Source organism: Oryx dammah, unplaced genomic scaffold (assembly GCF_014754425.2).
Source record: "Oryx dammah isolate SB20612 unplaced genomic scaffold, SCBI_Odam_1.1 HiC_scaffold_11164, whole genome shotgun sequence".
NCBI lineage: Eukaryota > Metazoa > Chordata > Mammalia > Artiodactyla > Bovidae > Oryx > Oryx dammah.
The window spans coordinates 5,342,761-5,366,460 of record NW_024080557.1 but is presented as its reverse complement, the minus strand read 5'-3'; the positions used below and the strand labels follow the sequence as shown (position 1 = coordinate 5,366,460).

At 42.7% G+C, this 23,700-nt stretch overlaps 1 protein-coding gene across 1 annotated transcript in view; it reads left to right on the top strand.

The window, feature by feature from the left end:
- LOC120860712 (eukaryotic translation initiation factor 3 subunit H) overlaps window positions 1-4,468 on the top strand; it is a 99,520-nt gene extending 95,052 nt beyond the window's left edge. Inside the window, exons 6-8 of the mRNA XM_040236459.1 lie at window positions 309-429; window positions 2,419-2,551; window positions 4,243-4,468. Of these exons, the coding sequence (XP_040092393.1) occupies window positions 309-429; window positions 2,419-2,551; window positions 4,243-4,340 (352 nt within the window). The 3' untranslated portion in view covers window positions 4,341-4,468. The remainder of the gene's footprint in view (window positions 1-308; window positions 430-2,418; window positions 2,552-4,242) is intronic.
- Window positions 4,469-23,700: the final 19,232 nt, after the last annotated feature.

Genomic DNA, 23,700 nt, shown 5'->3' with positions numbered 1-23,700 from the left:
GGTTGTTCCAAAAGTACCTATTTTGGATAACCCTGCTACTGCTACGTTTAACTGTTTACTGCTCTGACATGTGTGTATGCTCTGACAGTAAGAAACTGAACTGTTTGAAATACTGTAGTTATAGTTGTGGGTTTGATACAAAAAGTTTAATAACATGCTGACTCACATTCTTTCCTCCACCCTTGCTTTCTTGTATGTGTGTGCTTTTTTTTTTTTTTTTTTTAAGCAAATGGCAGATCACATTAGAGCAGTGGCAGAGCTTTAACTTTAAAAGTTTGACATGTCAGTATCTGTACTTTATATTTCAGCAATCACTTGGGGAAGACACTCCAGTTGCTGATGGACAGAGTGGATGAAATGAGCCAAGATATAGTTAAATATAACACATACATGAGGAACACGAGTAAACAGCAGCAACAGAAACATCAGGTTGGTATTTGGGAAAATTCAGCTAACATAGAATTCATTTCTAAGTGTTATGCTTCAAGAGTCATCTTCAAAATGACCTAAATTAATAAATCATTGACTCTTAGCTGGTAACTCTGTATCATATTTTAAAAATTATTCTTTATATAGTATGTTCCTAATAGATTATTTGCAAGTTGTTCTTAAAAATACCTGTCTTGAAGAGAGCTAATATTTTAAGCTCAGATGGTAATGCCAAGGTTATACAAATAAGGGCTACATTTATTGAGAAAATCAGGCAGAGAGATTTTGCAGGGTCACAGCTCATTTCTTGACTAACAATTAGGTCTACTAGTGGCTTATTGCAGTACAGTTAGCAATCTTCAGTTCATTTAAAAAACTGAGCAATTGTGATTAAGAGCAGACAATTTTGATAGGAAATAATAGATCAACTGCTGTGAAATAGTATAATACAGAAAAGCCCTAGGATTACCTGGATGTTCTCATATGCACATCCATAGTGCTCTGGCCAGTCATACTTTTCTTTGTTAGTGTTGCCTGAAGGCCACATGATTGATTCTCACAGTTTGTGGAATACTGTTTTGGACTATATTGCTCCAGAATATTCTTAGCATTCGGTTCATGGATAGTTGATTCCAGGATGTACATCTATGCGAGTGTTTGACTAGTCTGTTCATTATAATGTACTTTAGGTGTTGGTAACTATAGAATTCTAAGCACAACTAAGTGGTTCTGAGAGTATTTTATTTAAAAATTAATTTCAGTGTTCATATATTTACTGAAATTTAAAACACATTGTTTCAGCGTACATAAAATTTTAAAAAGCACATATATGTCTATAAAATACCTTTTTTAAAAAACTGAAAAGATGGTGATGAAGATGGTAATGATGAATGTCTCTGGGGAGAATAAAACCATTTTGATCCTTTCTCCTACTGGCCCTTCCTATAGTTCAGGCTCGACTGGAAGATCAAGTTGTGAGAATCTGTCACCAATGAGACAGTTGATTCGGGGAACCAATTTTAAGAGAGTTTTTTTTGAATTCTGTCATAAATTTTTACACTTGACATTTGTTCTTTGCACCATTCATAACCCTTTTTAGATTTGTCTAACTTCTATTCTCATGCCTAGTAAATAGAAATCTTCTCAAGGCAAGTTACTTCCCTTCTTTAGGATTCTAAGAACTTAAAATTTTTACTAGCCTACCCTGATTTGTCATTACCTGACCTTCTAAGGCTATGCATGGACTATTACTCCCTTTGCTGTTTTAAGCAGTTCACAGCTGTTAGCATCTTGATTGTAATTAGAAATGTAAGTTTATAGTTGGTCTATATCTTTATATATACTGCCACGTTTTCTGTGTTGAATCATAGAATCCAGGGTTTGAAAGTTTTTGAAGTGTTATCCAAGTTAATATTCATTCTCAGCTGTGGTGCGAAAGCACAGATGATTATCTGTTGTTAAGAATAATAATAGTATTTACTATTATAATAATAGTCTGTTGTTATAGTGATGTTATAATAGTAACATCATCAATATTTTTGTTCTTTTGGTCAATAGAGATAAAGTTGAAAAAATTCTACACTGTGGTATTTCATTACTGAGTTCTGTAAGTTAGGATGAATCGTACTTGTCGTGCTGTTATTACACTGTTGCCATAAATGGTCAAGGTCCTCCCTTTTTGCTCACTCATCTTGAGCTTCTTTGCCTTTGAAGCCCCCTCACATAACCAGTTTTGCTTTTCCAAATCATTAGTTAGATTAGACCCTTAGAACTCAGAATGACACAGAGTTTATAACAAAGTTTTCTTTGACTGTCGCAACCGTCGCCATATTTAGCCTCTTAGAGGCAAGGATTAGGAAGCGTTGCGTTTATAAAACCAAGATTGGAATTCAAAGCAGTGGGATTTTTGCTGATTGCATAAGTGAGGGAGGTGTTATTTTTCTCTTCGGGTAGACAATAGTAACCCAACCGTCCCCGTCTGAATTTTAGTATCAGCAGCGTCGCCAGCAGGAGAACATGCAGCGGCAGAGCCGAGGAGAACCCCCGCTCCCTGAGGAGGATCTGTCCAAACTCTTCAAACCGCACCAGCCCCCTGCCAGGATGGATTCTCTGCTCATTGCAGGTACTGCTGGCCCTTGCAGAGCATGGCTGGTTTTCTTTATTCCTTAGGAAGCAGAAGACGGTGGGGGGTTCACTAACAGTAAGATAGTGTATTTCAAATGGTGGAATGATGAACTTGAATCTGGCACCTGTAATTTCTGAAATTTAAGAATTTGTCAGTCTTTGTTATTTCTAAGGTCCTTTCAATGCTCCCTTCGGTGAGGTGGGATTATATAAACTTTCTACAATGAGAAAGTTTTTATTGTGGATCATCTAACATGGAAACCAAGAAAAAGTGTTTATTGTCCCATAATGGAAAAGATCATTTAGCTGGAACCCCTTTCTTTTGGTGCTCTAGCCTGATCGAGCCTGGCCTGAATGTGGGTGTCTGAAATGAATTGTAGTTTTGACTCGAAGAAGCGTCTCCCTTACTTTGACTCGTCTTGTAGCAGCATAAGTGTAACTCTGGATGGAGTTTCTCAGGGGATACCTAACATTTAACACTGCCTTAAGGTAGTGGAGGCCTTGTGTCCTGTGTTAGGACCTGATGTTGAATGTATAACATTCGTGCTCTTACTTAGCTGTAATAACTTATTTCTGTGTAAATGTGGTTGAATACTGTTTGTTTCAGTCAGCCAGTTGTCCAAGAGATTTGTTAGTGTGAAAATCCAACTCACAGAAAAGCTGATCCTCTACAGTTTCTCATTTCTGTTGACATATTTTAGAGCAGGAGAAAATTCCAAATTCCTTAAAGCTTTCTGGTACACGTATAAATTAAATTTGGAAAACTGAGACACATTTCTTACCTAAGGTCCAGTTTAAGCAAAATTGTAGTTCGTACACTTTTAAGAAATGTGTAACTGTCGCATCAGATCAGATCCCTCATTTGAGGACTCGGGGCAGTAATGGAGCCCCCCTCACGTGGACTCCCCACTCTGGCTCGGTCTTGGCTCTGGGGTTGCAGCAGGAGGCTGTTAATATTTCCAGAGCATGGACTGGAAACTCCTGTAGTTGTTAACACCTGGGGCAGGGGGATCTGGTCAGTTTGCTGTGCTTTGATTGGTGTCTCCTTTCTACCTGACTGAGAAGAGCTAGTGCTGTTTTCTCACTTCTCTTAGTTACAGTGTTGGTCTGATCTCCACTGTCAGTACATTTTGATTGACAACTAACATGTGCTAGTAACTGCTGATTATCTTTTAAAAAGTTGTTGTTTTTCTTCATTCTCCATGTAACCAAGAATGGAAGATAGCTTATCTTCAAAACAACTGACATTGTTTATCATCCCTTATGAGTGAATAGAATTCTTAACTCTTTTAAAACAATTTTTATTGATGTATAGTTGCTGTACAATATTATGTAAGTAACAGGTGTGCAGTCTAGTGATTCAGTTTTTTTTTGTTTATACTCCATTTGTAGTTATTATAAAATATTGGCTATATCCCTGTGTTGTATAGCCTTGTAGCTTATTTTATACCTAATAGTTGGTACCTCTCATTCCCCTACCTCTGTATTACCCTCCCTTCTTCCCTCGCTCTACTGGTAACCCCTAGTGCGTTCTCTATATCTTTGAGTCTGCTTTTTTGTTATTGATCCAAAACATAATAAAATTCCGATGATTCTGTATTATGCTGCGTTTATCATGTGACTAGTATTCTAGGTCATTTTGCAGTTTGTGGAACATTATGACTCTTTCTCCCTTTCCTGAATGCACAGGCCAGATTAACACTTACTGCCAGAACATCAAGGAGTTCACTGCCCAGAACTTAGGCAAGCTCTTCATGGCCCAGGCTCTTCAAGAATACAACAACTAAGAAGAGGAAATTTCCAGAAAAAGAAGTTAACATAGACTCTTGAGATCACACTGGGGCAACTCCTAGAAGAAGCACATTTGAATACTGGAAAGTCTTTCTAGCAATTAATAAAATAAAAATAAACCAGTCTTGACTGCTTGCTCATTTGGTTTTAGACAATATGTATGTGTATATATATATATATATATATATGTATTATATTAAGCTTCTTGTTTTGCTCACACCTGTGTATTTCCGAAGATAAAGCAGGCCTGACCAAAAGTTTCGCCAGTTCACACCTACAGGCTTCATCACATTTGTTACCTTTTTGGTGCCACATTTCAACCACCCAGTCCAGTGCTGCTTGTCCCAATGCCTGCCCTGGAGGCCCTGGCACCTACTGTGAATTCTCGGACTTCTTTGCTCGCCAGTGAGCGCACCTGGAGCCCAGGCTTCCTGCTCCTGCCCTGGCACCCCTTGTTCTCAGGCCTGGGATCGCTTGGTGTACTCCCGATGGCTGGCTTTTCATTTCTTCAGATGATGGTTGGCCAGTCCCTATGCTTATAGGCCATTCACTGGGGACAAGAATTTTTAAAAAAATCATTTTGCTAAAGGACCATGTTTTGTGTGAAAATGAAATTCATTCTGTGTGTGTGTGTGTGTTTGAATTGAGGACTTCATGTTTATTTTTTTATACCATGACATGTATTAATAATTCTGCTAATAGCAAGTTTTATGAGTGAAGAAAGAGGAATTGAGAAATAAGTACTACATTAGGAGGGAAAGGACTGTTGTAATAATTTTTCGTTTGAAAGAAAATTTTAAAAAATCTTGCCATTTGTATAACACCACAATCAGTGAGTCACCAAGATGGTGGAGGTATGCCTGTGAGACTCTTGCTGTGATTTTCCCTTTGAAGACATGGCCCCTAGAAAGATTGTCAAAAGGAATGGGTAACAGATAAGAGAAATTTTTTTTTTTGCAACACTATTTTGGAGGCAGCACTGGGACCCTGGGATCAATCAGCTGGGTTCCACCCTGGCTCTTTTCCCTTTAGTGTGCCCTTAGGCAGATTGGCCACTTGATACGAAGAGCTGACTCATTGGAAAAGGCCCTGATGCTGGGAAAGGCAAGGCAAAAGGAGAAGACAGCGGCAGAGGATGAGATGGTTGGATGGCATCACCGACTCAATGAACATGAGTTTGAACAAACTCTGGGAGGTGGTGAAGGACGGGGAAGCCTGCAGTCCATGGGGTTGCAAAGAGCTGGATACTGCCTAGTGACTGAACACCATAGACAGGTTGTGCCTGACTCTGCTTGTCCAGAGGAGATGAGAGGAGGAGGCAGGTGGATCACTTGTAGAGTGGTGTGATCACTGGCAGATGTGTGGGGAGCCGTGGTGGGTGTGGAGCAGCCTCAGAGGGAGCTGTGACAAGGCTGTGCTCCACGGTTCTCCACTGAGGATATTGGTTTTTGCTCACTTGTAATTTGTTTTCCTAGGATAAATTCCTAGAAGCAGACTTACTGGTCAAAGGGTGTATACAATTCTGAGGCTTTTTATTGCCATGTTACCTTCAGGAACATTATACTGCTTTTCAGTCCCTCCATGGTGATTCCTTATTTGAGTGAGCATGTGTTTGAGTTTGACTGTTAGGCAGAGGGGATTATTGATAGAGCCAGTCCCTGCCTTTGTGGGTGGTAGACTGTTGGTTCATTTCCCGAATTCTTGTTGCCTAGATTTAGAATTTCCTTGTGAATAAAAACAAAGCGGCCTTAAAGTATCAGAGAACAAACTAAAAAGAAGGAAAGCTGGTTCAAACATAGTCTTACGTAATGTTTCCCTCGTGGCATATGGTTAACGGATTCATTCATTCATTATTGTATTTTTTAAAGATGGGAATCTTTCTGAAATTCTGTATGACTGTTTAGGTGCCCATAACTCAGTAATATGTGAGCATAGACTTAAGATTTCAGTAGTTTTTAAGTTAGGAGTTACTGTAGTGGGAAAAACTGTTTAGGAAAACATGTCAATGGAAATTAAATCTCTGCAGTATGTAGTGTTAGGGAATAGCTTCTGTTCAGCATTTGATTTGAGTGCTATATTCTGACATTTTTCAGGAACAAATACATGTGGTTCATCTTCTATAAATATTTGCAGTTTCTTCAAGTTGAAATGAGAAAAGCTCATAAACTGAGTACCAGGTCTAATAAATCATTCACTTACCCAAGAACAAAAAAGAACAGAAAAAGCTAGCATGTTAATCAATGGGAAATTAAATATTATAAGCCAAGAAAAGCAAAAGCTATTTGATATTAACCCCATAATCATAGATAATGTTTTATAAGGCTCTAGAAAAAGTAGCATTTTTCTTAAAAAATGCCCAAGAGAATGAATCTTTTATCCTGCCCAAATACCTTGTCCTTTTAAAATGAGGGTAAAACTAAAAGAACTTTCGTCTTCGTTTTTTGAAGCTCGGAAATGGAGATGTGGTTATCTAATGTTAACCTCATTAATGGAGCTCATGTACAGTAATTTCTCATGTACAACATCTAAATATTTAAATTTTAGTGTCTTCTAAAATGTTACTACACTGTTCACAGTATGTTTTTATAACATTCTTTGGAAAACCTATGTCAACTTTACTTTCAGACCCTGCTGGCATTAAACTCGGGTGTGGATATGAGAATGTCATGAAAGAATTTTTTACTTAAGCTGTAATTTCCATCTTACAGTAAACATTTCTCATTCAAATTAAATATGAATATACCATTCATCAATTTTCTCATTAGGCGTCTTTTTCTACCATAATTCTATCAGAGATGGGGCTGATAATACTCAAATTGGGTCAAGATGAGGCTTCCCTGATGGCTCAGCTGGTAAAGAATCCACCTGCAATGTGGGAGACCTGGGTTTGATCCCTGAGTTTGGAAGATCCCCTGGAGAAGAGAACGGCTACCCACTCCAGTATTCTGGCTTGGAGAATTCCATGGACTATATGGTCCATGGGCTTCCTTGATAGCTCAGTTGGTAAAAGAATCCGCCTGCAATGTAAAAGACCCCAGTTCAATTTCTGGGTCAGGAATATCCACTGGGGAAAGGATAAGCTATTCATTCCAGTATTCCTGGGCGTCTCTTCTGCTCAGCTGATAAAGAATCCGCCTGCAATGCGGGAGACCTGGATTCGATCCCTGGGTTATGAGGATGCCCTGGAGAAGGGAAAGGCTACCCACTCCAGTATTGTGGCCTGGAGAATTCCATGGACTACAGTTTGTGGGGTTGCAAAGAGTCGGACATGGACTGTGTGACTTTTAACTTTTCAAATGGTTGCTAGGGCTTATTTTAGTAAATAACTTAAGTGTCCATATATAGAGGGCATGACCGAGTCATCTTTGCGAGCAGAGGATTCCTTTATTTGGCATGTATGGAAGGGGTGGTTAATAGGTATATAATGAAAGGGAGGCTAAAGATCTGAGTCTGTCAGGATTAATAAAGACAGGAAAAGCAATGAATGGTTTCTGCTTCCTGTAGCCTGAGAATGTGCTGTGGAGAAGTTCGAACCTGCTTATCTGGCAGTGACTCCCAGACTGGAGTGAGCCTCTTCAGACCGATTGGGACAGGGATTGGTGTGACTCACTGAGGTAGAAAAGGAGGCCTGGGGAGCCAGAGCTGTTGGGAAATTGCTGATTGTGGAAGCAAACAGGTGTGGCCTAATACCCATTGCCTTGAGCTTTCTTATTATATAGATGCATACTCCCTATGTGGGTGTATGCAAAATCACTTCAATTGTGTCTGACTCTTTGTGACCATATGGACTGCCTCCCGCCAGGCTCCTCTGTCCATGGGATTCTCCAGGTAAGAATACAGGAGTGGATTGCCATGCCCTCCTCGAGGGGATCTTCCCGACCCAGGGATCAAACCCATGTCTCTTAAGTCTCCCGATTAGCAAGCGGGTTCTTTACCACTAGCGCCACCTGGGAAGTCCCCAGATGAATCTTAAGTCTGCTTCGCTCTGCAGTGTAACCCACAGTGGCTATACTGAAACCTCATCATGATTTTAGGAATACAGTCTCTGTATGTGGAATGGTTTCAAAGAGCCTCCACCCCTAACTTGCAGAGTTTGGGCCTTTCTATGGGGATTTGGTCTGTCCCAGATAATGCTTTAAATATCTACATCCTCCTCGTTCTCAGAGGCTGTTAAGCTGTCACACGAACTCATGTGATCAGTTTAATAGAATCGCTGTTTGATTTGATGGGCTTGATTTTGAAGTCAATTGCTTTTTTTTTTTTTTTCCAACTATGAGGTGGGCAGCCCATTTTCAATCTTTTCATTAAATCAGTGGCCAGCAAACTGCCGAAGACTGGGTGCAGCCTCAGAACCTCACTAACTTAAGTATTGTAAGGAACCTTTGTGAGCTGAGGGGATGGCAGTGGGATGCTGAACCCATGCTTACTCTAGGACTTGTACTCCGTGAGTTCAGTCGCTCAGTCGTGTCCAGCTCTTAGCGAACCCATGGACTTGAACTAGATGCAACCTAAGAACAGATAAAAGTTTCTTTCCATGTGCCTTCTCCCCTACCAACCCCTCTAATTCCCCTGTATAAAGAAATTGTAATGCACGGATGCTGTATTGTGAAGAAAGGTAAAAATGATTTTTCTCCTGTTTTAATCCAAAAATTGCTGTTTTTACATTTGGACAAAAGTAAAGGACCACTTCATCAGACCTTTAACAATGCAGGGTGTCTGATTTCCAAGAGGCCTTCTTTACAGTTGATTGCAGTAGGAAAATATTCTTATTGCTTCTAGCATTTGTGTCAACCTCAAGGCATAAACCCAGATGTCACTTTTATTTCCTTCAGTAATATTTTTTTTCATTGACCTTTTTCCAGGGCACAGCCATTTCTGGCATCTTCCATCTTCCTTTGTAGACCTGAAGGCAAAGGATTTGTTTAACTTTCAGCAGTGTTTACTGCTCCTGACGGTAAATGGTCCTTGCCTTTTCTTCTTGGGCCGGAGTCGTCTTCTTGCCAACGTTTTACTTTGTATGTATTGGAAACTGTTCTTATTTTGTCAGATCCCCTGAGTAATGTTTCCCCACCTTTGTTTATCTTGTCATTTGGCTTTCACTTTCTTAACCCATTCCTAAACTCAATCTGCTTGTAATTCTTTGATTTTGATTTTTGCCTTTCTCTGTTTTGAGGCTTTTAAAATTGCACTTCATTCTTAAAGATTTAAAATTTTTTTTTCCCCTGATGGAATCATGCATCTCTGAATGTCATAATTCTCCAGTCGGGCAAGTGTCCCAGTAACCTCATCTCCTAGATCAAAATGGTGAGGGTCTATTTTTCTCGTTGATTCGTGCAGCCACCATTACTGCTGATGAAAGGTCTTCATGTGCATTAAGGGGAAACTAGGCCTCTAATGAGATACAGAGAGGAATTGCAGCTGATGATTCCCACTTCTTGCCCACTGTACTATAACACAGGTGCACTCTCAGGAGGCAGTGGGCTTAAGAAATACGAAAATGTATGTGCTACTACACAAGATACCTAGTCTGGTCTTAATCGTTGGGTGGTGGTGTTTTGGCTTCCATTCCCTCTGATATTCTGTGCCTGCCTGTCTGGAGGCGAAAGCTCCAGACACGTGGAAAAGAAAGTGAATGGACTAATGACATTGGATTTGAAACAGCTTTTAAAACAATTTCTTACATTAATAAATTATTTTACAGTTTGCAAAGTACTTGTTTGTGTGTTTTCTCATTTGGGATAGGAAAGGTGTACAAATGTGTTATGAAGCCAATATATCTGGTACTTGGTAGTTTTTGCTCAGAGATGATGAAATCAAGCTTGAAAAGGGTGTGATTAGTTAAAGCTCACATACTCCTAGGTGGCAGGACCAGGACTGGAGCTCAGGTCTTAAGTTCTCCGTGAGTACTTGGCACAACCTCTTTGCTCAACACAACACTAGGAAAATCGTTCTCAATGCACACAGCTACCCGCTTGTATGATATCTTCACTTCTGCTGTGGTAAGCCATTCTCTCCCCTTCTTCCACCAATTTTGGGGAACTGTTTTCCTCCTAATTTACCCCACCCCCTAAATTCGTAGGATCCCACTGGTGAACCCCCAACATCCTTACAATTAGACCAGGGCGGACCCCTCATCCAATTAGTGGTCCTTTTCTGGTACATAGTAACTGAGATGAAAGGATTCTAATGTCCATTTGGGCTCATTACTTCACAAGACTATCTAACCTCTTGTTAAACATTTTATAGTATAGTTTACAAAATGGTGAGTAGCAGAGAGGAGCTTAGGAGGCAGAAGCAGAAAGGTACAAAGGTGGGAAAGAGCCTCCAAGTTCCTAACACTTGGATTTTCTATTTCTAGTTCTTTTCTGAAGCCTGTTTGTGTTCCTGCCCTTGGGTCTTAGAAAAACACTTTTGAATCTTCTTAATAACACTGCCTTTTTTCCCCCTTCAAATTTGAGTTGGTTTCTGTTGCTTTTAACCTCAAAATACCTAATCCAAGTCGTGTATATACCAAGGCTTATTCGCTATTAGGTCTTAGTGGGTTTGAGAATGCCTTGCAAGGTAATAGAGGAATCAAAGTTCCTTTGCAGATACATTAATATTCTAGAACGGGAGGGAACCCAGCCTGAGCTGTTGGCCACCTCACACACTCTTATTTACTGATGAGGAAGCAGGCTCCAAGAGCTTTAAATATTGTTTCCAAAATAGCCTAGATCATTCATTCTTCTCTTGTATGATTCTGTGTCTCGACATTTTTAAAAGAGCTTGAGTGTTAAGTGTTGTCCCTTCGTGTTCCCACCTTTCTGTTTGTGAGATGCTCTGATGCCCTGTGGAGTTGAGGTGTGTCCTCTGAAGCATTTGGGGCACTATGGTCACACATTCTTGAGAAAGAGCAAGATGTTAGGGGCTAATTCAAAACCTTTGATAACTATCTCTCCACCAACCTGACTGTTCCAGCTCGGGAGAGGATGGCAGAGGTGAGCTTTTGCCGCTTTGCTGGAGATGAGCGGTGTAAACAGGTGGCTGGGGATTCTAAATTTGGTCTGAAATGAAAACACTTCAAGCAAACAAAATTAAGTTAGATTCTTTTGACAGTGAAATATTTCTTTAGAGATGCAGATGTCAGTCTTATTAAAAGTACAAATCAACAATAGAAAAGGATACTTGATAAGGCGTGTGTGTGTGTGTGTGTCTGTGTCTGTGTCTGTGTTTTAAACACACAGATGTTGGAACGCCACAACTTACCTTTGCTTTTGCCTTCAGATCTTAGGGTGAAATGGCCTATGGAGATCACTCCCTCTTCCTATACTTAGGGGAGAGCAGTGAACTGGAGCAATTTGTTAGAAACAAAGACATTTGCATTTGTGATGTTCATGTCATTCTGCTGCTGCTTCTGTGAATTCACAAATGTACAGAAATTCAGAAATCATCTCGGGTAAGGGAAGGAGAAAGGGAAGGTGTTGATCTTGCATTTTGACGAAGCCCTGATGTGACACATTCAGATGACAATCTCCCATCTTGTGTGCACGGACTGCAGCAACTGTGGGCTCCTCTGCTAAAGGGGATCAGAGGCTGGCCATGCAAATCCTCCATAGCTTCCAAATATATTTAGCATGAGCAGTAAATTACTGCTCCCAATTTAAACACACTCGGACAAAATGATTTTTTTCTCCTGATGCTCTTATGTCCTGGATGCCTGCTTCATTCCCCTTTGGAAGAAGAGTCAACCAGCTAACCAATTAAGAATGGCATTTTCCTTTAAAAGAACTGAGTGCTGCTTACTCCATCAGTTCAGCTCTTCTGCATCCCTCTTTGTGTGTAACTTTGTTGTTGTTCAGTTTCTCAGTCATGTCTGCAAAACACCAGGCTTCCCTGTCTCCTGGAGCTTGCTCAAACTCATGTCCATTGAGTTGGTGATGCCACCCAACCATCTCATCATCGGTCATCCCCTTCTGCCTTCAGTCTTTCCCAGCATCAGGGTCTTTTCAAATGACTTGGCTCTTCACATCAGTTGGCCAAAATATTGGAGCTTTAGCTTCAACGTCAGTCCTTCCGATAAACATTCAGTGTTGATTTCCTTTAAGATGACTGGTTTGATCTCCTTGCAGTCCCAGGGACTCTGAAGAGTCTTTTCCAGCACCACAGGCAAGTAGGTTTTGGTGTTATCAATGGAGCATCACTGTGGGATGAAAGTAGAATCAGAAACTTACACTTCCCACATGGTGACTGCTGTGTGTTTTCCTCCTTACTGTACATATGAACGTTGGAGCACTTTCTGGTGGTCATTCAGCAGACAGCTGAGCACTTGGTGCTCAACCCTGGGGCTGGAATGACAGGCAGTCCTGACCCTAAGGGACTTAGCCATGGGCAATAGTTCTCTAAAGTGTAGTCCCTGGAGGAGCATCACCTGTGAGGTTGTCAGAAATGCAAATTTGCAGGCCTCCCGCCAGATTTAGGAATCAGGAGTTCTGAGGGTGGAGCTGAACTGGTGTTTTAACAAGCATCCGGGGCTTCAGAGCTTTGTGAAAGATTCCTCTGGAACAGTGGCGGCTGAATCTGGCTATGTGTCATTATCGCCTGGGGAGTTTAAATTCAGGTCTGAAATAGGTCTGGGGAACTTTTTTAAAGATGATTTTGGGAAGAAATAATGCAATAAATTTAGAGTAGCCACCTTTTTTAGAGGTTAAGAGTAATAGTCGTGTCAGATCCTGGAGAAAGATTCTGAACAGAGCAGAGAGAAGCCAAGCCTGCAGGCATGCTTGGCCAGAACCAGCAGAGGAGAAGGTGGGAGAGAAGGGGAAAGAGGTGGTGGGGGAAAAGGAGGAAGAGGGATGGAAGACAAAGGCAGGTGAGATGCACAGGGAGTTCAGAGGGTAGCAATAGCAGGGCTTGTTTACCTGACTCCCAATGGCAGCGGCCACCTAGAGGCAGTGGTATTAACACCTCAGAGAAACGAAACAAGCCTGTGCCACCTAACATCCTGGAACTGAGTGAAAGCTGGGTGACTGAATTCTGGTTTTAATCCCAGCAGCAGGAAGGAAAAGAATCGTGATAATCTGTTTTCTACCTTCATCCCCAACTCCCCCTAATTAGGGTCAAGGAGTCAGATTTTTTTTTTTTAATGTGATTCAAATATATTTTTCTAGCAAAAATACAATTGCTGAACAGTGACCCCATAGTTGATGATGAAAAGCATATTGATGTTGGGGAAAAAAATAACCGCCTTGTATACTCTCTCCGTGGTCAATTGAAATCATGCACAATTCTGTTGGAGCTAATAGCGCCGAAATATTACCCATTATATCTTTTGAGAGTTGATGATATAATGGGTCATATTTAAGTGTTACACCAGAGTATGAGAAAGATTCAGCGTTTGGTGATGGGATTTCTTCTTCAGCACCTTTATAAAATTAGCCAGCAGAGTGCATTTTTAGCAACTGCAAATTGTAGGATGCAAAGAATCTTTTCTGGATAGAGACTGCATGGCCAGCGTGGGGAAGGTGTATCTACATGCCTTGGGGCCATCGAAGCAACTCATTGGAGACATTGAAAGTAGATTTCTCATCTTGCTTGCTGCCAATATCCTTTTCTTCCTCTCTATTTCAACTTTTTTGTGTGTGCAGTGTTTTCTGAAATTGTCTTTTTTTTTTTTTAAGAAAAGCATATAGAAATTTAATTCGTCACAGCTTGCATTTAAAACTGGAAAAATGAGAAGTAACTGGAAGATAAAAGTAGCATCTGCCTAACCAGTTGTTTTAAAATATGGCAATAAAATATTACACTCGAGCCTTGCTATTTTTGTGCCCTGATGCCTGTCATTGGTTATGATAGATTTCTAACCTCCCCATCAAATTAATATTTTAAGAGGGGACAGGGGAGGAATGCATGTCATAATTATGGGCTTATAGTATTCCTGAAGAAAATTTGTAATAAAGGAGGCTCTGACTGTAAACTTTATACTATCCATTATTTTGTTTTAAAAAGCAGAAAGAAAAACTCCACTGAGTATATATACAATACCACATTGTTTGATTGACCTGGACTAAAAGGCAGTCTCAGATTTTGGATTCTGCCTTTGGAAAAAAGCCTGCAACTGATTCGGCACATAGGATTTAGAGGGAGAGCAAGCAGTTTTAATGGAAGATGCAGTTTATTTGCATTACAAATAGGAGGTATGGGATGATGAAAGTGTAATAAATGAACATCCAAAGTCACCCAAGGATGGAGCTTCACTGTTCCTGCAAATGGAATTCGCAGGAAAGAACTATTCCTGCAACAGCAAGAACTATTCAGATTATTTTAGTGAAAATGAAGTTCCATTTGCCTGTGGAGCAAGGTACAGCATGTCTTAAATTGGGCATGCCCAGAGCAGTTGTGTGGGCATTCTGGAGAGGCAGGAGGTAGCTACAGCCAGAAGACTGAGAAGGGTAATGCCTGTGAGGTGTTGCGGGCTCTTGATAAGGAATGAGGGAGTGAGGGAGTGGAGGTGTTCCCTAAAATGTGTTTTGCCAAGAAAGACTAGTCTTGTGGGATGTTTATAGGTGATACTTGGTGGCAGGGGGAAAGGGGGTAAGATCCCAGAGCTTTTCTGGTCAAATAAATCTGAAAAAGCTTTGCTTAAATAGCCTTAGACTAATTCTTCAGTATTAGCACAGCCTTTGGTACACAAAGTATAGTTTTAAGAAGAAGCAGTATAGCCAGTGGCTGCCCTAGCCAAAGAGCTGGTTAGTATCTGAACACTTACCCGAGTGCCAATGGGCCAGCTGCGCCTGTGTTCTCATTTTTAAAATGGAGAGTGTGGACTTGATTGACCTACATGAAATTGCCAGCGTTTGACCTACAAAAAACTAGCAGTTCCATTTTGCTCAGTCGAGTGGCATTAGCATCATATGTCTTTATATAACTACGCATATGGCACCAGTGGTAAAGAACCCGCCTGCCAATGCGGGAGGCAGAAGAGACGCAAGTTCAATCCCAGGGTTGGGAAGATCCCCTGGAAGAGGTCCTGGCAATCCACCCCAGTGTTCTTGCCTGGAGAATCCCGTGGACAGAGGAGCCTGGTGGGCTACATACAGTCCACAGGGTCACACACAGTTGGACATGACTGAAGTGACTTAGCATGCACGCATGCATACCTCATAGCAGTTGGGAGAATTAAATAAGATAATGTGTAAAAATAAATAAATAGAACCCTCAGTTAGAGTCAGGAGGTCAGAAGAGGGGCTGTCACCTCCTAGGATCATGGTCAAGCCTTCTCATAGAGCAACAGGAAGAAGAGGGACTTCCTCTTCTTGCCTGGCAAGAGTTCAGCCAATAAGACTGTCAAAACTCAGCCAGTGAAAAGCCGCTATACTTTGAACTTTAACTTGCTCCAGTGGCTCTGTTCACTACAGCCGTTCCAGCTTCCTTTCCCCCTCTGTAAAATAGTTTTCTCCTTGCTCTGTGGAGACTTGCGTACAGCTTTCTGTGGTTGCAGCATTGCAATTCTTTGTTGATCCCCAATAAACCTATTTTTGCTGGACAAATAACTGGTCGTCTGTTTTAAATCAACGTGGGTAAAGCTGCTTGCACTCCCAGGAGCAAGCATTCCTGAAGGGTGGATTGACTGTGTGGGCTGTGTGACTAGAATCATGTGACCCCAGAGGCCTTGTCTCTACCAGTAACTCCATGTTGATCAGCTGCTCAGTTGTGTCCAACTCTTTGTGACCCCATGGATTGCAGCACGACAGGCTTCCCTGTTCTTCACTATTTCCTGGAGTTTGCTCAAACTCATGTCTGTTGAATTGGTGATGCCATCCAACCATCTCATCCTCTGTTGCCCTCTTCTTCTGCCTTCAGTTTTCCCCAGCATCAGGGTCTTTTCCATTGAGTCAGTTGTTCGCATCAGGTGATCAAATTATTGGAACTTCAGCTTCAGCATCAGTCCTTCCACTGAATCTTCAGGGTTGATTTCCTTCAGGATTGGCTGGTTTGATCTCCTTGCTGTCCAAGGGGTTCTCAAGAATCTTCTCCAGCACCACAGTTTAAAAGCATCAGTTCTTTGGCACTCAGCCTTCTTTCTAGTCCAACTCTCACACCCATACATGACTACTGGAAAAACCATAGCTTTGATTGTCCAGAATTTTGTTGGCAAAGTGATGTCTCTACTTTTTAATATGCTGTCTAGCAGCAGCTGTCTACCAGCACCTTGAGGACTGATGGAATTCCAGGCAAAGGTCATTAGAGAGCAGAGGTCAGCAAGTTTTTGTCTGTAAAGGGCTAGATAGCAGATATTTTAGGCTGTGTGGCCATGTGGTCTCTGTAGTGGGAACACAGCCTTAGACCATATGTAAAGGAATGGGTGTGGCTGTGCCCCAATAAAACTTTATTTACAAAGAAATCAGGCAATGGTCTGGATTTGGCTCCGGGGCTATCGTTTTCTGATCATTACTTTAGACAAAGGAAAGCAATGAGTTCTAAAGGCAAGAAGACTGAATTGGGTATTTGGAGACCTGATCTGCCGCTGGCTGTGTTTAGTTGACTTTGTTGAGCCTTCACTGGTTTATCAAGTATTTTCTGCCCTAAAAAGTCATAAACAGAAGACAGCATGGAAGGAGATGCCATGAAAGTGAAAGTGTTAGCCGCTCAGTCTTGTCCAACTCTTTGTGACCCCACGGAGTGTAGCCCATCAGGTTCCTCTGTCCATGGGATTCTCCAGGCCAGAACACTGAAGTGGGTCGCCATTTCCCTTTGCAGGGGATCTTCCCAAGACAGGGATGGAACCGGTGTCTCTTATGTCTCCTGTATTGTCAGGCGAGTTCTTTACCACTAGCACCACCTGGGAAGCCCGGTCTAATTCCTATGCAAACATATATAGTATTCGTTTTCTAGGGCTATTATCTATGCATTTATTTGTTCAAATAGTCCTTTTTTGTATCCTCTGTGAATCAATACTCTGCAGATTTCATGGTGAATAAGACAGATATTGTCCATGTCCTTGGAACACACATTCTCCTGGGGATATTTATTTCTGGAGTATCGTTATATGGCGTTATATGATTTAAATGGAGAGTGGTGCAGTAAGTACGACTGGTTCCTCTATTTTTTACAGAAAACCCTTTGTCCTGAGTCTAAGAGAGTGAGCTAAATGAGAAGGTGAGTTCTTCAAATATAACCTAGTCCAGAGGAGAAGAGATTGACTTTTCCCAAGAGGCTCACTAAATAGGACTAAGGATGAAGTCAGGCTTAGTTGGTATTTGAGCTTTAGCTCCAGTTCTGTGTATAAGAATACTATATTCTGTTTATACAGCAGACTCCACTTTCAGCCACAGATGTTTCCGGCACCTGGTTAATTTATCCAGGAAGGGCCAATGCTCATTAAGACTCCCAAGTCCCAGAGCTACAGTTTATGAGTGGGGAAACTGAGGTACTGAAACTGGTTATGGGATTGGCTCACCTCACTGGTCATAGGATCCTGGCCAACACAACTGGCGAATCCTAGGAATGGGACCAAGGTCTCCCTCCCTGGCACTACCTGACTCTACACCGTGGCTGAGACGTCTCAGACCCCCGACTCCAATTAGGCTTAAGAAGCATTAGAAGGACCTGAGACCCTGCTGGGAGAGAAACCCGTTCTGACAAAGGAGAGACTTGAATCAGGAAACCAGATGTGGCTTCAGGGCGAAAGAAGTCTGGCAGCCTCAGAGCTCTGAGTCGCAAGGCTGCAGTCTGTCAAAGACCAGCGGGACAATGTGGGAACAGGGTCTCTTTTCTTTCTTTTGTGAGCTGGTTTCTTCCATCTCTTGAGTAGCTCGCAGTGAGGTGGTCTCACAGGGGCAAAATAAGCCTGGAACCAAATGGATTCCCACTAGTGCGTGTGGGTGCTAAGTCACTTCAGTTGTGTCCAGCTCTTTGCACCCCCATGGACTGTAGCCCGCCAGGCTCCTCTGTCCATGGGATTTTCCAGGCAAGAAGACTGGAGTAGGTTGCCATTTCCTACTCCAAGAGGTTCTTTACCACTAATGTCACCTGGGAATTCCCATCTGGAGGGCTGTGATATCACTTGTCACTGGCAGTTTTACTAAGGAGTGGGAACCAACTGGGTGGGCACAGCGGGATTTCCAGGAGTATCCACAGTGGGGTTTGAGAATTGGGAGTGTTAGATTTTGTTTGAATACACTTTTTAATATTATGATTTAGTTTTGTATTGGGGGAAATTAAATAAAAGGGAATCTGTTGGTTTTGTAACTTGTCCATCTCGATATTTGCTGAAAGGGAAGCTCAACCAAATTTTCTTGGTCACTTGTGATAACTAGTCAGTCTAAAAATTGTCAGGAGATAGAGAGATTTTCATGTTTATTAGTTTTAAAAGGAAGACTGAAATAAAAAATAGACTCTTTCCTAGTTGCCTGGCTAAAACAATAAGCTCAGAGTAAGGGGATTCTGGATGCAGTCACAGAGATAATGTGAAGACTAAAAATAATAAGATGCCTCATCTTAGAAAGGGCTGATGCCAGCTTTCATCAGGGACAAGAAAGGTTAGCAAGTGGGCTTTGTACTGTGGGAAAGACAATTGAATTCGTTTTCCTGGAACTGGTAAGAATTGGAGTGTCCGTGTAAGAGCATGTCTGTTGCTATGACCTGGGGTCCCTGAAGCCCAACTTCATCATGTAAGTCATGGGTATTCCTGGCTGATGCGAGGTCCAAGCTAAGTAGGAACTCAGATGCAGAAGTCAGGCTCAGCACCTGATACTGTTCAAAAGGTTTATCAGCTCCTTTGAAAGTTAGAAGGAGGCGTGGAGTGTCAGGAATAGCACTTGTATTTACATACAATAATTTTAAGCCAAAAATAGTTTTCAACTTTTTTTAAAAACCATATCCTGATTTACTAAGCCTCAGTTTTCTTATCTGTAAAATGGGAGTAATGTACCACTATCGTGAGAATTCAGTAAATCTATGCTTATAAATTGTGTGGTCAATGCCTAACACACATGAGATGCTCAGTGAAATGTAGTTATGTTGGTGCTGATGCAGTGTTAAGAACAGCTTTCTTTCTCTAGCCATTGATATGGTCATTCTCAATACAAAGGCTCTGAGGAAAACATGATGATTGGAGCTTGCATGGCGCATGATGAACGGCTCTGAGGAATAATGGGGCGCTAGTATCAATTCTTTAGGGTGTATTCCTGGTGTCATTTTCCCAGAGAATGAGTTCAATCCATGCTGATTCATCCGCACACTTTTGGCTGATCTCCCCCTGTTCTGAGAGCATGTATTCATTTTACACATATTAATTGAATGCCTGTTGCACACCAGACCTTGTTCCAGGCCTTGGTGAAAAAGCAGAAATTACTGCCGGTGTCAGTGCGAGTCCTCCGGGCCCTTAGGAAGAGAGAGGAAAGAGAAGGGGAGGAAAAGAGAGAAAAGGGTGGGGGAGAGCCTTCCGATGAGCTTATGAAGGAGAGAAGGAAGGAAGGAGTCTGGGTAGCAAGTCTCGGACTGCAGCCCATTTCTGAGAGAGTTTTGGCCAAGTCACTTGTTGGAGGAGTCCCACACCTGGCAGGAATGGCCTGCATTCCAAGCTGACCTTGGTCAGTGGCTGGAAACAGCCCACGGGAAGGAAGGAGGTCTTGTCCTAACGCCATGGTGGATGCAGATGAGCGTGGCTGCTGGGGCCTGCGGTCACTCACCTTTCCTGCAGCAGGAGACCTGAGGGGCCGTCACTGCCTTCCTGGGGTTGACAGTCTGGAGAGGGAGACAGGTGTTAAACATAGTCACAAAAGCAATCGGTGACTTGCAGTTGTGATGAGAGCCATGGAGGAGAAGTATAGTAGGCCGCAGGGTGACATTTCAAGAGCCTGTTGTTGTGAAAGTCAGGAAGACTCACTGGAGGAAGGGATTTCCTGTGGCTTAGGTTGGGAAGACAAGCAGTAGTTGCCAGGGAAAGAGGGGCTAGAAGAGTATTTGAGAGAAAGAGAGAGAGTCTGGGGCTATGGGCCTTCCAGAGGAGAGAGAGAGGGAGAGGGGTGGTGGAAATATCTGAAAAAGTCATAGAAATTCTAGGGGTTTAAGAAAGAATTATTCCTGTTCATTCCTCATGTACTGTCCTTTGGGAATGAATGTTTCTATCCTTTTTTCCAGGAAAAAGACCCCTGCTCCTATTCCAAGCATTCATTCTAAGGAGACCCAACTGAACCCTTGTATTGAGTTGGCTAAAAAATTCAAGTTTTCTATAGATAGTCTAGAAAAACCTGAATGAACATTTGGCCAACCCAATGTGAAATGAAAGTCACTCAGTCGTGTCTGGATTTTTGCAACTCCATGGACATGGAATTCTTCAGGCCAGAATACTGGAGTGGATAGCCTTTCCCTTCTCCAGGGGATCTTCCCAACCCAGGGATCGAACCTAAGTCTCCCACATTACAGGTGGATTCTTTACCAGCTGAGCCACCAGGGAAGCCCAACCCAATATATAAAGTATCAGAGAAGCTTGAGTGTGTCTGCTCCTTAGGGGGAGGAGCATTGGGACTTGCAGGTACTATTGATGAGATTTTATCAAGTCCTTGATATCAAGGGCCTCTCAGTATTGGGAGAGGTCCCAGTCACCTCTCCTGTATTAAAAATAATGAAATACCAAAACAGGTTATGAAGTTAGTCCTGTGAGTGTGTCTCAGGGACACTCTAATATTTGGAAACTGACAGCAGGAGTCCCAGCATTAGACCAATGATGTCTTATCCACCCAAGCCTGCTGTCTCCCAGCCACGGGCCCTGCTGAGTCCTTGGTATGTGAGTGACCCTGTGTAGACAATGGAGGATGCCTCATGTGCTCTGACAGACAGATTTGTGAGATCAGTGTTGAGGGAGAGGGACCAGGAGATTTTCCAAATTTCCTTTGAACCTCCTCCTGAAATCCATGGCTTTTCTTAAACTCTACAAAGCTTAGCTGATTTCTAAATAGGCCAGTGTCTTTAAAACCTGTTTCCCTTCACCTGTTCACCCCAGCTGGACCCTCTGACCTTGATAATCAAGGACATCTGTCTTAGAGCTTCTCGGATGATTCCTGGCCTCTGGGGCAGGAGGCCCCACCTTGAGCTCCGACACTGTCTGTTTCCATTTAGTTCCCGTGCCCCTGGTGGAGGCTGTTGTCTTGTCCTCTTCTGCCTCAAATATATTAGCAATGCATAGCAATCTCAGCAGCTTTCTCTTGGAGGAAAATAACGTTTCTAATATTACAAGAAATCAGTTCTGCCTGATGAAGCGTTCAATTCCGTTGTCTGCCTGTCCGCGCACCTGAGGAATGAGTCTTACTACATTAGAATGTGTTTGGGGCTGGATTAGCATCTAGTGTTTTATCTGCTCTTTCTCCCAAGGAGGACGGCCTCCCACACACTCCCCATGGCGCATCTCCAAGTCGGTACATCTCATTGTGCATCTGCTGTTGCTTTCCCCGGGCCTGAGTAGCTGCTGACAGTGATTGGCAGCAAAGAGTTTCCAAGAATATTCAAAAACAAACAAACAAACAAAAAGAAAGAGTTGAGGGAAGAGAGGGAGAAAAGCTGGAGAACTTTTGCTGAAGGATGATAGAGAACAACTAGGCCTCTGCTTGCTTCGTATGATTGATTGAGCAGATCAAGATGTTGGCCCTTGAGTTACAGCTACCAGCTGGTATGTGCTGTATCACCCATATGACCCGCTTACTTGGAATCGATAAATCCTGTATTCAAAGTGCTGACTGGGGAGTTTCTGACTTGCATGTCTCAGCCCCTACTGTTCTTGGCTTTTAAGCACAAGAATTTGGGGTTTGCAAAGCGAGGAAGGGTGTATATGGGGACACAAGAGTTTCCACAGCATGCCCCTGTGTCAGCTGTGGTTCAGGCAAGATTTAGGAGTTAAACACAATTTACGAGTCAGATGCCTAGTCCAGAGCCAGTGGGAGGGCCAGCTCTCACCTTCGGAACAATATGTTGTCTCTTTTCTCCTTCTCACTGTCATTCCTTTTGGAAGAGAAATCTTAGGTAGTGTCTATGCAGTGTTAGAGAAACCATGTGGAACATGTAAGCCACAGAGAATAATTCTCCAGGTGCAGGAGCAGATGCCTTTTGTACTGTGATCTTTCTACAATGGAGCCCTGAAAACGGCCCTCCTCTTCCCGCAAATGATTCTGTGTTGTCTCCCACTGCTCCCTGGCTAGGCCCCACCTGGAGCTCTGACACTGCCCCCTGCAATCTGATGGTCAAGGGGTGAACCAGCCCCCATGTGCCCTCTAACATCCTCTGAGCTGCTTCCTTCTATGCCATAAGAGATGTCAAGCAGGGTCCCACCAGGGAGATAGGAAACCTTGTGCATTCTTAAACAAAGGGGACTCAGTGCAGGGAACTGATCAGACAGGTAAAGAAGAGCTGAGAAGTCAGCACCGATGATGTGGCCACCCAGAGGTTAGCAGGGAGTCATAGGTGTAGGGACAAAGGCCACAGATGGGCCCTCAGTCACCTGGCAGACGCAGGGGCCATGTGGGCCTGTCCAGTTGGAACCGCTGATGAGACAAAGCTGCCTGGGTCAGGGAAGGAGGGAGAGAAATGCCCTGGCTTTTTCTTTCTCTTTCCCTCCTGTCTTATTCAGGCTGCCATAATGGAAATGTCACAGCCTGAGTGGCTTAAACCACAGACATTTATTTTCATGGTCCTGGAGGCTAAAAGTCCAAGATCAAGATGCTGTCAAGATTAGTTCCTAGTGAGGCCTCTCTTTCTGGCTTGCCACCTGTTGCCTTCTTGCAATGTCTTCACACGGTCTTTCCCCTGTGTGTGCAGAGAGAGGGCTTGCACTCTGGTGTCTCTTCCTTTCTTATAAGGACCCCAGTCCTATCAAATTAGGGCCCCTACCATTTTGATCTCATTTCACCGTAATTATCTCCTGAACGGCCACACCTCTAAATACAGCTACTCTGGGAGTAAGGGCTTTAACATACGAGTTTTGAAGGGACATAATTTAATCCATTACACTTCCTATCTCCTACCAGCACCTCCATGGGTCAAGTCAATGGCTGATGTGGAAGCTGGAAATGCAGCTCCCTGGGGCCAGGGGCTGTGTGACAAAGAGCAAAGCATCACGTTAGTGTGTATGGGGTGTGTGTACCTGAGTAGTGGGTTATGCTCAAAACTGTGGTTCCATCTGAAGGGAAATGGAAGAATGGATTATTATTTGGGCAGCCATCAGTGTCCAGCTTCCCAGGTGCTGCTCGTTGTAAAGAATCTGCCTGCCAGTGCAGGAGATGCAAGAGACGCTGGTTCGATCCCTGGGTCAGGAAGATCCCCTGGAGGAGGAAATGGCAACCCACTCCAGTATTCTTGCCTGCAAAATTCCATGGACAGAGGAATCTG